Source organism: Mustelus asterias, chromosome 23 (genome assembly GCF_964213995.1).
Source record: "Mustelus asterias chromosome 23, sMusAst1.hap1.1, whole genome shotgun sequence".
NCBI lineage: Eukaryota > Metazoa > Chordata > Chondrichthyes > Carcharhiniformes > Triakidae > Mustelus > Mustelus asterias.
Window position 1 is genome coordinate 48,539,047 of NC_135823.1, and position 16,397 is coordinate 48,555,443.

Consider the following 16,397-nt stretch of genomic DNA (forward strand, 5'->3'; position numbering starts at 1 on the left):
GTGGTGGCAAAGTGGGCATAGGGTCGAGATCTGTAAACCAGGTCTTAATGGCACAGGAGACTATGCCACCCATCTTGTCTGCGATACCTCTTAGAGGTCACTGCCTCAACCACCCTCTGGCAAACACTGCATGCTCAAAGACCTTGTCCATTATCAGAAAAGCAGATTATTTTTTGAAGGGTGAGGAACTTACAAATGTTGAAGTTTAGTAAGATATTTGTGTACTTGTATGAAGAACACACAGCCAGCATGCTGGTACAGTAAGCAAATGGTAGCACAGTGGTTAGCATTGCTGCTTCACAGCTCCAAGGACCTGGGTTCGATTCCCGGCTTGGGTCACTGTCTGTGTGGAGTTTGCACATTCTCGTGTCTGCGTGGGTTTCCTCCGGGTGCTCCGGTTTCCTCCCACAGTCCAAAGATGTGCGGGTTAGGTTGATTGGCCATGCTAAAATTGCCCCTTAGAGTCCTGAGATGCGCAGGTTAGAGGGATTAGCGGGTAAATATGTAGGGATATGGGGATAGGGCCTGGGTGGGATTGTGGTCGGTGCAGACTCGATGGGCCAGATGGCCTCTTTCTGCATTGTAGGGATTCTATGATTCTAAATGGGGTTACATTGAAGGTTCTAGGATGAGAGACTGAATACTCTATGGAATTTAGAAGAATGAGAGGTGATCTCATTGAAATATACCAGACTGTGAAGGGGCTTGGGCAGGGTAGTCACTGAGAATTTGCATTCCCTGGCTAGGGAATCTAGAATGGGGGTAGGGGGAGCCACAGAATAAGGGACTGATCATTTAGGACTGAGATGAGGAGAAAGTTCTTCACTCAAAGGGTTATGAATCTTTGGAATTCTCTACCCCAGAGGGTTGTGGATGCTCCATCATTGAGCATATTTCAGGCTAGGAAAGGCAGACTTTTAGCCTTGGGGTAACTATGGGGAGCAGCTCAGAAAGATCAGCCATAATTGTATGGAATAGTGGAGCAGATTCATGGGGCTATATGGTCTATTCCTGTTCGTTTTGTATATTGTGCTCTTAACCTCTCATTTTCTCTGAAAATGTTTGCTATTTCCTACTCACTATCAAAACTTCATTCAAAAAAAATCTCAATTTAATTTTTCCTTCATCTTCTACACTCCAATGCAAACAGTCACAATATTTCAAGCCTCTTCTCAGAATTAGTTACTAGTCCTTGGTGTCAACATGCTGAATTAATGATGTACTCTTCATGGATTTAATGCCCTATCTGAAACTGGGCCCAGAATTGCAGTCTCTAATTGTCACCCCACTAATATTTTGTCCAATTTATCATTTCATCGAATCTCACACACTGACTGTGACCGTACGCTCCATGTCCCCAGTACTCAGAGCTCCCAATCAGTCCCCCCTCCTGCTCCCCCACAACCCTTATTGTCTGAAAGCTTCTCCTTTTCACATATTTATTTAATTCCTTATTGAAAGTTATAAACCTGCTGTTACCATTCTTTCAGGCTGTGCACTTCAGGTTTTAATAACTCTCTTTATACACTTTTAACACTACACCTCCAATCCCATCACCTTGTTTTCCTGTTAACGAGCTGCACTTGCACATTCAGGGAATTGGGAATTTGAACCATCAGACCCCTGTACGAATCCATATCTTTCAGCATCTTTCCATCTAGAGTTTGCTTCCCTTTCACCCCTTTCTGCCTGATCTATGAGCTTGTGTGTCTTTGCTGGGCCCTTCTCACTGATAAATCCTGTAACTCCATGTAATCAGCAAACTTTGAGATTTCAGTCCCTGTATCCAAGTGCAAATCATCCGTACACAGAAAGCTCAGAGAGGGAGTGCTGAAACCTTGGAGAAAAACCTACAACATCCCTGTCCATATAGAACAAAATCAGGAATTTCACTCATCCCCTCATTGCCTTTAAATCAATATCCCAAAGCCAGCAAACCTTCACATCCTGTTCAGCAGTTGTCACAATTCCCTCACGTATGAACAATCCGTAATCCTCATAAAACTTGATGAACTTTTCGGGCTCCTTTTTCCCCTGGTCCAGGAAGAATTTGATCAGTCGTTGCTGCAGAACATCTCGCAGTTTCCTGCAGACAGCAACATAAAAGATCTGAGGGTCACAGGGGAACAGGAAGATGGTTACATCAGACCCGTCAGGATAATGGCCCAGAATGCTCAAACTGCTGCCCCTCTCCTGGGTAAATGTGCTGACCTGTGAGATACTGAACCAGGCAAAGGAGGCAAGTCTCAACGCTGACCTCCAGCCTGGGACGATGGAGCTGAACCCAGCAGGGGGCAGCAGCGAGAGGTCTACTATTACGTTTCAGTTGTGCCAGCTGATGGTCACAACAGATACTTGATCTTTTCTGCCAGGATGGCAGAATTACATGGCAGGATAGCCACTGAGAGCACTGGGCTTAGCTGTGATGGCTTGCTCTCTCACATTTGTCCACCCATCAGTCTCACAACCAGAAGTGTAACTTGGATAGGGGACTGGAGGAATATCAGTATCTGCAGAACTGTCAAAATATTAAACTGAATATACCGGTGCCAAAGTCAATCTTTTTAAAAAGTCAAACTCGTAACATCTGGTCTAAAAAAAAAATCATAGATTTTCATGTAGCACTTAGTGAAAATTGCCCCGAGTTTTTCATAACCAAAATATCATCCTGGAGATGAAATCTGAAGGTTGCCACTCAAGTGGATAGAGCCGTGAAGGCGGCCGATAGTGTGTTAGCTTTTATTAACAGGGGGTTGGAGTTTAAGAGGTGTTTGATAAGGTGCCCCATAAAAGGCTGCTGAAGAAGATTAGGGCACACGGAGTTGGGGGTAGTGTGTTAAAGTGGATTGGGGACTGGCTATCCGACAGGAAGCAAAGAGTCGGAATAAATGGGTGTTTTTCCGGTTGGAGGAAGGTAACTAGTGGCGTGCCGCAGGGATCGGTACTCGGGCCGCAACTGTTTACCATTTATATAGATGATCTGGAGGAGGGGACGGAGTGTAGGGTAACGAAGTTTGCAGACGACACAAAGATAAGTGGAAAAGTGAATCGTGTGGAGGACGGAGAAGATCTGCAGAGAGATTTGGACAGGCTGAGTGAGTGGGCGAGGATATGGCAAATGGAGTATAACGTTGAGAAATGCGAGGTTATACACTTTGGAGGAAATAATAACAAATGGGATTACTATCTCAATGGAAACAGATTAAAACATGCTACCGTGCAAAGGGACCTGGGGGTCCTTGTGCATGAGACGCAAAAGCCCAGTCTGCAGGTACAACAAGTGATCAAGGCGGCAAATGGGATGTTGGCCTATATTGCGAAGGTGATAGAATATAAAAGCAGGGATGTCTTGATGCACCTGTACAGGGCATTGGTGAGGCCGCAGCTGGAATACTGTGTGCAGTATTGGTCCCCTTATATGAGGAAGGATATATTGGCATTGGAGGGAGTGCAGAGAAGGTTCACCAGGTTGATACCGGAGATGAGGGGTTTGGATTATGAGGAGAGGCTGAGGAGATTGGGTTTGTACTCGTTGGAGTTTAGAAGGATGAGGGGGGATCTTATGGAGACTTATAAGATAATGCGGGGGCTGGATAGGGTGGAGGCGGAGAGATTCTTTCCACTTAGTAAGGAAGTTAAAACTAGAGGACACAGCCTCAAAATAAAGGGGGGTCGGTTTAAGACAGAGTTGAGGAGGAACTTCTTCTCCCAGAGGGTGGTGAATCTCTGGAATTCTCTGCCACTGAGGTAGTGGAGGCTACCTCGCTGAATATGTTTAAAGCGCGGATGGATGGATTCCTGATCGGTAAGGGAATTAAGGGTTATGGGGATCAGGCGGGTAAGTGGTACTGATCCACGTCAGATCAGCCATGATCTTATTGAATGGCGAGGCAGGCTCGAGGGGCTAGATGGCCTACTCCTGCTCCTATTTCTTATGTTCTTATGTTCTTATTAAGAGCCGTGGGGCTATGCTGCAACTGTACAGGACCTTGGTGAGACCACATTTGGAATATTGTGTGCAGTTCTGGTCACCTCACTATAAGGAGGATGTGGAAGCACTGAAAAGAGTGCAAAGGAGATTTACCAGGATGCTGCCTGGTTTGGAGGGTAGGTCTTATGAGGAAAGGTTGAGGGAGATGGGGCTTTTCTCTTTAGAGCGGAGGAGGTTGAGAGGCGACTTAATAGAGGTTTATAAGATGATGAGGGAGATAGATAAGAGTGGACTTTCAGCGATTATTTCCTTGGGTGGATGCAGCTGTTACTAGGGGGCATAACTATAAGGTTCGTGGTGGAAGATATAGGAGGGATGTACGAGGTAGGTTCTTTACTCAGAGAGTGGTTGGGGTGTGGAATGGACTGCCTGCAGTGATAGTGGAGTCAGACACTTTAGGAACATTTAAGCGGTTATTGGATAGGCACATGGAGCACACCAGGATGATAGGGAGTGGGATAGCTTGATCTTGGTTTCGGAAAATGTTCGGCACAACATTGTGGGCCAAAGGGCCTGTACTGTGCTGTACTGTTCTATGTTCTATGAAATGTATATTGTTCATAACATTAGAGAATGAATAAATGTGATTATTAACAAACTCTTTAGTGTTGTTTGTTTTTACTTTGTTTCATCGCAGTTGTCTTTTTTTTTAGATTTCACGGGAGCTCAAATCAAATCAGCCCCTCAAAAACATTACCCCTGTAAAAGCAGACCTTGTGACATTTGGCCTAAAACACTGGTCAGAAAAATTCTACTTTTACACAAGTATATATGGTTTACAGAATAAAAGTTACCATGGCGTGAGTTATAGGCTGGAATCCACTTAAATGATTCACAGGTTTATACACGGAACAATCAATACCCTGGAATTAATCCCTTCAGCCCATGTGATCCAAAGCCCATTCACTCCCTCCACTACTGACGAACAGTAACAGCAGTGTACCATCTACAAGGTGCACTGCAGGAACCCACCAAGGCTCCTTAGACAGCACCATCCAAACCCACAACCACCCCCATCTAGAAGAACAAGAGCTTGGGAACATCACCAGCCCCTCCAAGCTACACTGACTTGGAACCATATGGCCGTTCTTTCACTATCGCTGGGTCAAAATCCGGAAACTCCCTGAACAGCACCGGGAGTGTACACATATATGGACTGCAGTGGTTCAAGAAAGCAGGTCGCCACCACCTTGTCAAGAGCTACTAGGGTTAGGCCTAGCCAGCGACACTCATCCTGTAAACAAATTCAAAGTTACAGGCTGGAATGCAATTGAGAAGTTGAGGGGTTTGTTTGTGGCATAACAGATATGCTGGAGAGAGTTACATCCTGAAATCTAATTGAGGGATTTAGGTGGATTATTATTTGAACAGATACCTGGCATCAAGTGACGGTTTGGAATCTGAGAGATTTGGAGGAGTTGATTTATATGCAGAATAACAGATAGCAGGGAGTGAGTTAGTGGTTGGAATCGAATGGAGTCACTCAGCACGCATACCTGATGAGCACACTTTCCTGTAGTAACTCTCGGCTGAGGTTCAGTGGGATATCCTCGCTGTCAACAACACCTGCAACAAGCAGAAAAGCAGAGGAAGTGTTGTGGAAAACACCTTTAGCATTACTGACCATCTGATAACACTGAGTGCAGTCAAAGTTAATCCCTGCAGTTGGAACCCATAGCCTGTGCGGGTTTACGCTTCTTATAGTCACAATAAAATGTTCTGGAATGTTCATTTTCTGGTTTTAGACCACTGGCTGCACCAGGATTATCGACAGGATTAAACAAGGAGAGGGGAGAAACCTGGTGGGTGGAAAATCATCCGCAGCTGTGACACTGCTGAGATCAACTAAAATTCTCTGTTGGTATTCAGGGTCCTGGAATTGGGTAAACCCCAGTGAGGCCACCCCTTGACCTCTATTCCCCCCCCCCCCCCCCCAAATGAAGACCGGGTAAAGCCCCAGTGAGGGACTCCCCAAGACTGGGTAAAACCCCAGAGTAAATCCTGCGATGGAGAATAGCCTCTGGTGACCCAAAGTTTATACATGTTAATGGAATCCATGCTTCTTCTGGCTCAGTAACTGCCAACACTTACTCTCCAAAACAGACATATGAAGACCTGAGGTATTCTGGAGGATGAGTATTCAGGCGACAAAGGGAGGAAGGGTGAAGATGGAGTTGAAAATATACTGATACATTAGTAAACAGCAGCTGAAATTCAGACTCTGGTAAGAGGCCGACAAGAGATCAGATTCTGGAAACTCACCGCGCAGAAACCGGAGCCACTTGGGGAGGATGTCGCTGGCTTTAGTTTGAATCAACACTTTCCGGCTGTACAACGCCACACTGGACCCCATCTCTCTGCTCACATCAAACATACTCGGCTTCTACGGAGCCAAGGGAAGAAAAACAAAATCCCAGAGTAAAAGATTCACACTGACTGATGTCCCAACCCCCAGACACTGCACCTGCGGCGCCCCCCACCCCCTCCCCCCCCCACTGCCTGGCCCAAGGCATTGAACAACACCCCCGACCCCTACCCTGCCTGACCCTGGGTACCACTCTCTGCCAACTCCCAGACGCTGAACATTGGCCCCGCCTGGGCACAATCCCCGGTGAGGGGCCTGGGATGGATCTCCCAACTCCACACACTGTCCTCAGCTCCCTCCAACTCTGCTAATCCCTACCCGACTTCAGACAGCGCATCTGCCCTCACTTTCACCAGATACCTTTCCACCCCAACCTCCCCTTCCACGGCTTACCCTGGACATCCTGGCCTGACTTCTTCATCCCAGTTTATTTGGTGTAGCAGAAATCTACCGCGATTATCATTCTAAGTTACCTTTTCCAGAAAATCGCCCATTAACCAGACTGATATCCCAGTGCACTACAAACGGAAGGCTGCACTGTCAGAGGCACAAACTCCCCAGGCATCACTGGAAGATCAGGAGGTATTCTCCCTGGTGTCCTAGGAAATATTTGTCCTCAACAACCATCATTAATTATCTGGTCATTACTGCACTGCTATGTGAGAGCTTGTGCAAATGGCTGCTGTGTGCCCTACATTACAACAGAGATTACACTTCAGAAACTGACATTTCAGAAAGTGCGAAGTTAGTTGATAAATACTTCTATAATAACAGAAGCCTTTCTTGGCTAACCAGCTCTGTAACAGCAACGAATGGTTGCCCTCTTTTTAGGTCAAACCAAATAAACAAACTCAGATTAAGTCAGGACAAAGTAAAAGGGGCAGCTCCCCAAAAAGGAGGGGGAACAGCCCAAACAGAAAGCAAAGTACAAAGGAAACTTAAAAATATCAAATTAAAATGTGATTATCAGGGTCGATAACGCACCCCAACCCCTGCAGTGCCCGTGGACACCGCATGCTCCCTCTCCAGGGAGAGACTGCGATAGGTCCTTGCTACAGGAGGGAATTACTGTCCAGTTGAGTTGTCTTTACTCTGACCAACAATACTCACCATGTCTGGCACATAGAAGATGCTGCGAATGTTCAGTGGGGCATCGGTGCGATAATGAAGGATGTATCGTGGTTTGTCGTAAGCCTTTGCGACATAACGGTAAAATTCCTCATGCTGCCACTCGCTGATCTCCTTAGGATCCATCATCCACAGAGCCTGAATAAATAGGAACTTTCCCTTTAATCAGTTCACCAAGTAAATCTGTCAGTCAGGTTGACCCTCCAGTAATAAATTCCACACACTGCACCCTCAAATTAACCACATGAATTACTCACTGACACCAACTCACCAGCCAATCTCTTACCCATTTCTACTGGAGTTAATGATTTCAGCCTCAGTGTTACTCCCACCTGAAACTGAGCCACCAGCATCCAATATTCTCTCATCTGTCTGCTTCACAAAACTCGCAGTCAGCTTTCTGTTCCAATGGGGTGGAGATTCCCCGTCACTTACTCACCTGGAGGGTGTTCAATCGCCGCCCATTCAAGTAGATCGGGAAACTGACAAAGTTGCTGTATTTGTTCACCACCTCTGGAACACAAACCGAATACAGAGTTAAACCGGTTGGCCAGTTTGAACACAGACAGACAGCAGGCAAGAACTCTCTACCATTGCCCTGCCCCTGTGATCACAAGTCCATCATGAGTTCCCTGGTTACTCCATCCAGCCAGGTGTTGGCCAGTGATAGTATCACACTTGACTGCAATAGCCGCATGACGGAATATCAGAAACTTAGAGCACAGGAGGCCATTTGGCCCTTTACGATCTGCTGGCTCTTTGAAAGAGTTGTCCTGTTCAGTCTAACACTTCTCCTTTTTATCTGTAATCCTGTAGGTTTGTCACCCTCGTGTACCTGTCCAACTCCCCTTTCAAATTCTGACAACTCGAGGTCCTCTGGCAATGACTAAACCAGCGACCCCTGGTTAGTGACCCACTCACCGCAAAACCTCTCATCATTCTGAAATCCTTTGAGATCACCTCTTACAGTCTAATGAGCTTGATCTAAATATACGCAAAGAACAGCCGTATATGCTAATTGCCCATGTGACTTTCCGCTTGAGCAACAGGAAGAAAAAATTGGGAGGAACGACACCAGGTCTGGCTCTGCAGACAGCAGCATGTTTACCTGTTGAGGTATTATTTCACTTCTTACCTCGAACCCGATCTTCACTTGCAAACTCCTTGCAATCTTCCTTCAGTTGGATGACGATCTTGGTTCCTGGCCTCACTCCAGTGGCTTCAGCAATTTCATACGTCCCAGAGCTGGAGGCACATGTTCGACAGTCAACAACATTATCAACGTCTCAACAACTCCCCTCAAGACCCTCAACCACATTCTCCTTACAACCCCCCTCCCACAGTTCTTCAGAGGGCCCTCCTTTGGTACTTGGTTCACTGTCCTGAATCTCCCCTCAGACTTCTACATGCCCTCTGCAACCCCCCACCACTACGAGACCAAGCGCTGGACCCCCTTAACAGACAATCGTCACTAATGTTCCCTTAAAGATCAGAATCCAAATCCTAGAACTCCCTCTCCAACAGCACTGTGGATGTACCTATACCACACTGACTCCAACAATTCAAGGCGGCAGCTTACCACCACCTCCTCAAGGACAATTCGGAATGGGGAATAAGTTTGTCAGCAACGCTCTTACCCTGTGAACGAATGAATAGTATTTGTTCCCCCAACTCGCCAGCTTCTTCCCCGGCTGGAGATGGCCCCATTGTACAAACTGTGGAGGTGCATGAGTGCAGTCTCCTCACCCGTCAGAAGTCCATTTATACGCTGTGCTGCCACTCTCCGTTGCCTGGGTATACACCTCCACTTTATCAGCCACCATGAACACGGAGTAGAATCCAACCCCAAACTGCCCAATGATCCCAGTGCCAGCCTCTGCTTGGCTCTGCAAAGCCTCCAGAAAAGCCTAACAACAAGAAAGGAAACAGAATCTTCCATTTAAAAGGCAAAGGAGGAAATCAAGCAAATACATTCAGAGCTTTGTACCTTGGATTAAACAGACAAGCAGAACAATCACACTTGGCTCATTGTGCTTGTGCAGGCTGTTTGAAAGAGCTTACTTCATTAGCCCTACTCCCCATTCTTTCCCCATACACTACCTAATGCTCTGTTTTTAAGTAAATATCTAATTTACTGTTGAATGTTATTGTTGAATCGCACATGCCAGATCGTAACAACATGCCGCATAAACAAAACATGTCCTTGCTGCAGTTTTCAAATTAATAACACAAAACATGGTACGGAATAAATTCAATTCCAGTGGAAAGAAGCACAATTGGAGGAACTCACAAGCCTGCCAGACTGTGTTACAATAGTAACACAGAGAAAGGAAAATTAATCAAACGCTTTTGGGGGTTTTTCTGAGAGACTGCGAATTGCTAAAACTTAAGCTGAACACAGAAACTCATGAAACAAATGTCCTGTCTCAAGACCTGTCTTTTATTGACCAATCGAGCAAATGGGAGAATATTAGATGGTTCATCACCCCACCAGGAGGCTCTGGCAAACCCAATACCGCTCTAAAAATACAACGCCCCCGTAAGGCCAATTATACATTTCTCAGAATCTTGTTTCCCACCTTTCCGGTGGGCATAATCCAGTAAATATTAATATAAATCAGTCAGTAATCATCCCCGTCACCAACTCCAGCCAATAACAATTTACATCCTGACCTCATGGGATCTTATTTGTCCTTAATTTCGGATGTTACCTCCCTGGATTGCCCAGCAACACAGCAAGGGTTAAAGTTAATATTCCCATAGATCCACATTCACGTCATGATAAGCCAGACCTTGAGAAAGTGTTCATGTCTACCTGTCATTCAGTGGTTAACGACACAGAAGCTACAACATGACAGTCGAAAGCTCAGTCACCACCAGAGAGGCCTCAGGCTCAATTACTAAGCTCTGCCCTGTGCAGGGAGAGGGGCTAATCTGTCCTTAACATCCTGTGACCCAGGTGGTTACGGAAAGGCAAGATCAGGATAGAGAGTGAAGCTCACAATACTGAAAAGCAAATACAGTCTGGCAGGCTTGTGAGTGACAGGTTGGGTATAGTTGCAGGGGTCAGCCAGAATAATCCGGAGAGAGGGGGATGCAGGAGGAAGGAGAGGGGCCACGGTACATCAAAGAGAAAGGAAAATGAACCAATTCTAGAATTTTCCAACCTTGGATCCGGAACGTGCGATGGTTCCCAAATTCTCAATAAGTTCTTCCCTGGTCATTCCTACACCAGTATCCTGTGGAGGAGATGCATTAAGAACACTTAAAACCAAAGACCTGGGGTCAGAACTGCTTGTTTCAGTATTACTCTGCATTAGGAACCACGTTGTGTAGAATCTCTGAGCAAAGCCGGAGTGCTGAATTCCCTTCCTCATCACAGGGAACAGTTTCTCCATTTCAACACTACCCGATCATTTTAACATTTTAAAATACCTCCATTAGATCACTCCTTAACCTTCTAAATAGAAGGGAATACAAACCAAGTTTATACAATGTGTCTTGACAGTTTAACTCTTTTAGCCCTCTTAAAATTTTGGTGAATCAGCATTATTTCTCCTCCAAGGCCAATATCTCCTTCAATAATAAGAACAGAAAATGTTGGAAATACTCAGCAGGACTGCCAGCATCTGTAGAGAGAGAGAAAAGCAGTTAATATTTCAGGTCGTTCACATTTCATTAGAACTAGCCGTCAGTACTGAAAGGCCATTGACCTGAAAGGTTAACTCTGTTCCTTTCTCCACGGATGCTGCCAAACCTACTGAACATTCCCAGCATTTTCTGCTTTTATTTCAGATTTCCAGAATCCACAGTATTTTCCAAGGTTGGGTGCCTAGAGTTGAAAGTTGTGCTTCAGATGCACGTCTCAAACAAAAGCACGAGAGAAAGCAGTGAGTGTCCTTACCTGGATGGTGAGGCTTCCCTTCTCTGCATCACTCTGCAAGTGAATTTCCAGAGGCTTCTGGTCCTGAGCATCGCTCACAAATTTGTGACGGAGCTTTTCAAGGGCATCACTTCCATTGGATATCAGCTCACGAATAAATACCTAAGTTGAGGAGCAAGTAATCAGATTTTAAAAAACATTTACATTGAGGCAAAGCACTAAAACCTACAACAGGCCTGAGACCAGAGACAATCTGAAATTACATCAATAAAATCTGCGAGGCACGGTTTGTTACTGATTGTTTTTTTTTAAAAACTAAACCTTAGGAAACAAGGGTGATTTTTCATTTCTTACCTCCTTCTCAGAGTACAAGGACCGGGCAACAATATCCAGAAGCTTCTTCGTCTCTGCTTGAAACTCATACTTGGAAAAAGATCCTGCCCAAAAACAAAAATTTAAGAAAAATCGAAGAGCAAATGGATATTAATCACAGATGGAGAGACTGGAGAAGTTGGATTTGTTCTACTTCCAGCAGAGAAGGTTAGAGGAAGATTTAATAGAGATGTCCAAAATTATGAGAGATTTTGATGGAGTAAATAAGGAGAAACTGCTGTTACTGTGAGGCTGATCAGTAACAGGCGGTCACAGATTTTAAATAATTGAAAAAAGGAACCGGGCCAGGGGAAACAAAGAGAATTTTAAATATAGTAAACGATGATCTGGAATGTGTCACAAATCAATAGTAACTTTCAAATGGGATTTTTTTCCTCTATCATGGGATGTGGGTGTCACTATCCCGAGCCAGCCTATCCCGAATTGCCCCAAAGGTCGTGGTGGAAGTACACCCATAGAGCTCGTGTGAGGGACCTCCAGGATACTGACTCCGTGACAGTAAAGGAACAGTAATATATTTCCAAGTCTGGATGGTGTGTGGCTTGGTGGGAACTTGTAGGTGGTGTCGCTCCCACATGTCTCCTTTTAGGTGGTGGTGGGTTTGGAAGGTGATGTTGAAGGAGCCTTGGTGAGTTGTTGCAGTGCCTCCTGTATACGGTACACACTGATGTCAGTGTGTTGGTGGCGGAATGAGTGAATACTGAAGGTAGTGGATGGGGTGCCAATCAAGCAGGCTGCTTTATCCTGGATGGTGCCAAGCTTCTTGAATGTTGTTGGTGCCACATTCACTCAGGCAAATGGAGAGTGCCTTATAGATGGTTCTGTGGAATCAGGCAGTGAGATACAAAATCCCAGCCTCTGACCTACTCTTATAGCCACAATATTTATATGGCTGGTCCAGTTCAGTTTCTGGTCAATGGTAAACCTCAGGATGTTGTTGAGGGATTCTGTGTTGGTGATTGTATTGAATGTCAAGGGGCGATAGTCACTGGGTCTCTCTCGTTGGAGACAGTCATTGCCTGGCGCTGTGCAGTGCAAGTGTTGCTTAACACTTATCAAATCGAGGCTGAATGTTGTCCAGGTCTTGCTGCCTATTGGCACACAGCGTTTCAGCAAATGGTGCTGAACATTGTGCAATCATCAGTGAACATCCCCACTTCCGACCTTATAATGGAAGGAAGGTCATTCTCACTTCCGACCTTATGATGGAATGAAGGTCATTGACGAACGAATGAGACAGATTTCTTGAATAAAATTTGAAAAGAAAACATTTACAAGGCTTTAAAGACAAAGAAGCAGAGTGCGGTTAATTGGATAGCTCAACCAACCAAAGAATCTGCAAAAGCACAATGGGCCATTGGGCCTCCTCTTCTGCTGCATAAGCCACAGAAGACAAGCTGGTATATCCTGTAACTCTCACCTACCTTCCACATTCTCAGAGTCAGCGATGATGTTATGTAATGACTCTTCCTCCTGACTCTGTGCTGTCTGTGTGCTGTAAGGGCGCCAAGAGAGAGAACTTGTGGTGGCGATATGGAACTGATGGTGATTCAAAAATAGGGAACAACGAGGCCTGGATGTTTCTCTCTCTGTAAAAGATGAACAGGGATAAGATGTCAGCAAACAAAAAGAGAATTACTATTTGGAGAAATCTCTACTACATTCTTCTGTTACAGTGGGAACAAATTCTAACTCTGGTTTTTCCTCCTCTCCCCAATCAATCTGGCCACTCAGCTCCTCAAGGTCACAAAAACAGAAAATGTTGGAAAATCTCAACAGGTCTGACAGCATCAGCGGAGAGAGAATAGAGCCAACGCTGGATCATTCAGAATCGAAACGTTGGCTCTATTCTCTCTCCACAGTTGCTGTCAGACCTGTTGAGATTTTCTAGCATTTTCTGTTTCAGATTCCAGCACCCGCAGTAACCTGCTTTCAGCTCAAGGTTCCTGGTTCGGTGAAGCTGCCGCACTGACCACCCGCCCCATCCCCCTCAAAACCCAATCAATACAAATACACAATTGTACTGATGAATAATCAACGTTATCGAAGCCCATTCCTCTCTCCCTCTCCATGCCTGCCCATGGCCTCTCACCCGGTGCTGCACGGTTGCCCAACCCCCGGCCGGGGGCCTGGGTCCGGGGTGAACAGGAGGTCGAGGCCCAGGCCCGGGTCCGGGGTGAGCAGGAGGCCCAGGCCCGGGCTCGAGGCAGCGGCCGCAGGGCGGACAGGGCTCGAGCTCCACCGATCAGCGCCATGACTGTCGCGCCTGTGACATCACAGGGGCAGGGTCCTCCCCGGGCCAGGACGCGGGCCCGGCTGCCTCTCCGAGTGCCTGATTGCAAATGGAAAGCAGAGAGAAAAATAAAAAATAAAATCATCTTCCTCATTCTCACCCAGAAGAAAACTTTACTCAATCTGATCAGTGGGCCCTGCATTTTATAAATTAACCGTCTTTTATTTCCAATAGTTTTAATTTCAGAAACATTTATTCAAGGTTCAATTCACCTAAAGGAAAAACAAACTGTCTTTGAGATGAGTTGTTTGTTGCTCACAATAAATCTGAGAGGTCACCAAACTACAAATCCTCTTTCTATTGTTTTAATGGGAAAACTTAAAATACTCTTAAAAGGCGAATTCAGGGAGATTTGACCAAACTACTCGATTTTACAAAAACAGAAGCAAAGGTTAAGAAAAACAGTAACTTGGCATGTTAAGCTTGTTCACAGTCAACAATCGTTGGACTTCTTTAAACAACTAATAATCATTTGTTTCTATCCCACCTCAAACTTAAAATTACACTTATTAAATTCATTTTAGGCATGGTTAGTAAGTTTGCAGATGACACCAAGATTGGGGGCATAGTGGACAGTGAAGGTTATCTAGGATTGCAACAGAATCTTGATCAATTGGGCCAGTGGGCTGACGAATGGCAGATGGAGTTTAATTTAGATAAATGCGAGGTGATGCACTTTGGTAGATTGAACCAGGTCAGGACTTACTCAGTTAATGGGAGGGTGTTGGGGAGAGTTACAGAACAAAGATCTACGGGTACAGGTTCATAGCTCCTTGAAAAAGTGGAGTCACAGGTGGACAGAGTGGTGAAGAAGGCATTCGGCATGCTTGGGTTCATTGGTCAGAACATTGAATACATGAGTTGGGATGTCTTGTTGAAGTTGTACAAGACATTGGTAAGGCCACACTTGGAATACTGTGTACAGTTCTGGTCACCCTATTATAGAAAGGATATTATTAAACTAGAAAGAGTGCAGAAAAGATTTACTAGGATGCTACCGGGACTTGATGGTTTGAATTACAAGGAGAGGCTGGATAGACTGGGACTTTTTCCCCTGGAGCGTAGAAGACTTAGGGGTGATCTTATAGAGGGCTATGAAATAACGAGGGGCATAGATCAGCTCGATAGTCAACATCCTTTCCCAGAGGTAGGGGAGTCTAAAACTAGAAGGCATAGGTTTAAGGTGAGAGGGGAGAGATACAAAAAAGTGTCCAGAAGGCCGATTTTTTCACAGAGGGTGATGTGTGTCTGGAACAAGCTGCCAGAGGTAGTAGTAGAGGCGGGTAAAATTTTGTCTTTTAAAAAGCGTTTAGACAGTTACATGGGTAAGATGGGTATAGAGGGATATGGACCAAATGCGGGCAATTGGGACTAGCTTAAGGGTTTGAAAAAAGGGCAGCATGGACAAGTTGGGCCGAAGGGCCTGTTTCCATGCTGTAAACTCTATGACTCTGACTTTTATGTACATAGCTCCCTTGACAACCTCAGGATAACCCAAAGCACTTTACAGCTAATGAAGTACTTTTGAAGTGCAGTTAATCAATGTTTAATCTAGAAAACACTGAAGTCAATTTGTGCACAGCAAAATCTCATGAACACCAATGAGATGACCAACATGCATCTCTCTACAAACACAAGTCGTTTGGAACACTTCCCATTTACTTGGATGAATGCAGCTGCAACAATATTCAAGAAGTTCAACCCATTGAGTATAAAGCAGCTGCTTGTTTGGCACCCCATTCCATGCACCACCTCAAACATTCACTCCTACTACTGATGCACCGCAGCAGCAGTGAACCATCTACAAGATGCATTACAGCAACTGATTAAGCCTCCTTCGGCAGCACCTTCCAAATGTGCAAACCCTACCACCTAGACTGGGGTTGTTTCCATTGGAGCAGAGGAGACAGAGGGAGGACATGATTGAGATGTATAAAATTATAAGGGGCTTTGATAGACAGGAAGAAACATTTCTCCTTGGTGGTGGGATCAATGACCAGGGGGCATAGATTTAAGAAAAGGAGCAGGAAGTTTAGAGAGGATGTGAGTAAAAACCTTTTCATCCAGAGGGTGGTGGGAGTCTGGAATTCGCCACTTGGAGGCAGAGACCCTCATAACATTTAAGAAGCATTTAGATATGCACTTGCAATGCCAAGGCATACAAATTTATGGGCCAAGTGCAGGAAATTGGGATTAGAATAGTTAGGTGGTTGTTTTTGACCAGCGCAGATGCGATGGGCCTTTTCTGTGCCCATCAACTATGACTCAATGACTATGACACATGAGAACAATACCATCACCTGCACTCCCTCCAAGTCTCAAACCATTCTTGCTTGGAACTATA

At 45.3% G+C, this 16,397-nt stretch overlaps 1 protein-coding gene across 1 annotated transcript in view; it reads right to left on the reverse strand.

Annotated features, from left to right (window-relative positions):
- Positions 1–14,086, reverse strand: part of trap1 (TNF receptor-associated protein 1) — a 36,639-nt gene extending 22,553 nt beyond the window's left edge. The window contains exons 1-12 of the mRNA XM_078240508.1: positions 13,853–14,086; positions 13,185–13,349; positions 11,722–11,804; positions 11,389–11,529; positions 10,652–10,723; positions 9,231–9,391; positions 8,620–8,729; positions 7,924–7,997; positions 7,467–7,622; positions 6,254–6,374; positions 5,488–5,557; positions 1,939–2,086 (exon numbers count right to left, since the gene is read on the reverse strand). Coding sequence (XP_078096634.1) covers positions 1,939–2,086; positions 5,488–5,557; positions 6,254–6,374; positions 7,467–7,622; positions 7,924–7,997; positions 8,620–8,729; positions 9,231–9,391; positions 10,652–10,723; positions 11,389–11,529; positions 11,722–11,804; positions 13,185–13,349; positions 13,853–14,015 — 1,464 coding nt within the window. The 5' untranslated portion in view covers positions 14,016–14,086. The remainder of the gene's footprint in view (positions 1–1,938; positions 2,087–5,487; positions 5,558–6,253; positions 6,375–7,466; positions 7,623–7,923; positions 7,998–8,619; positions 8,730–9,230; positions 9,392–10,651; positions 10,724–11,388; positions 11,530–11,721; positions 11,805–13,184; positions 13,350–13,852) is intronic.
- Positions 14,087–16,397: the final 2,311 nt, after the last annotated feature.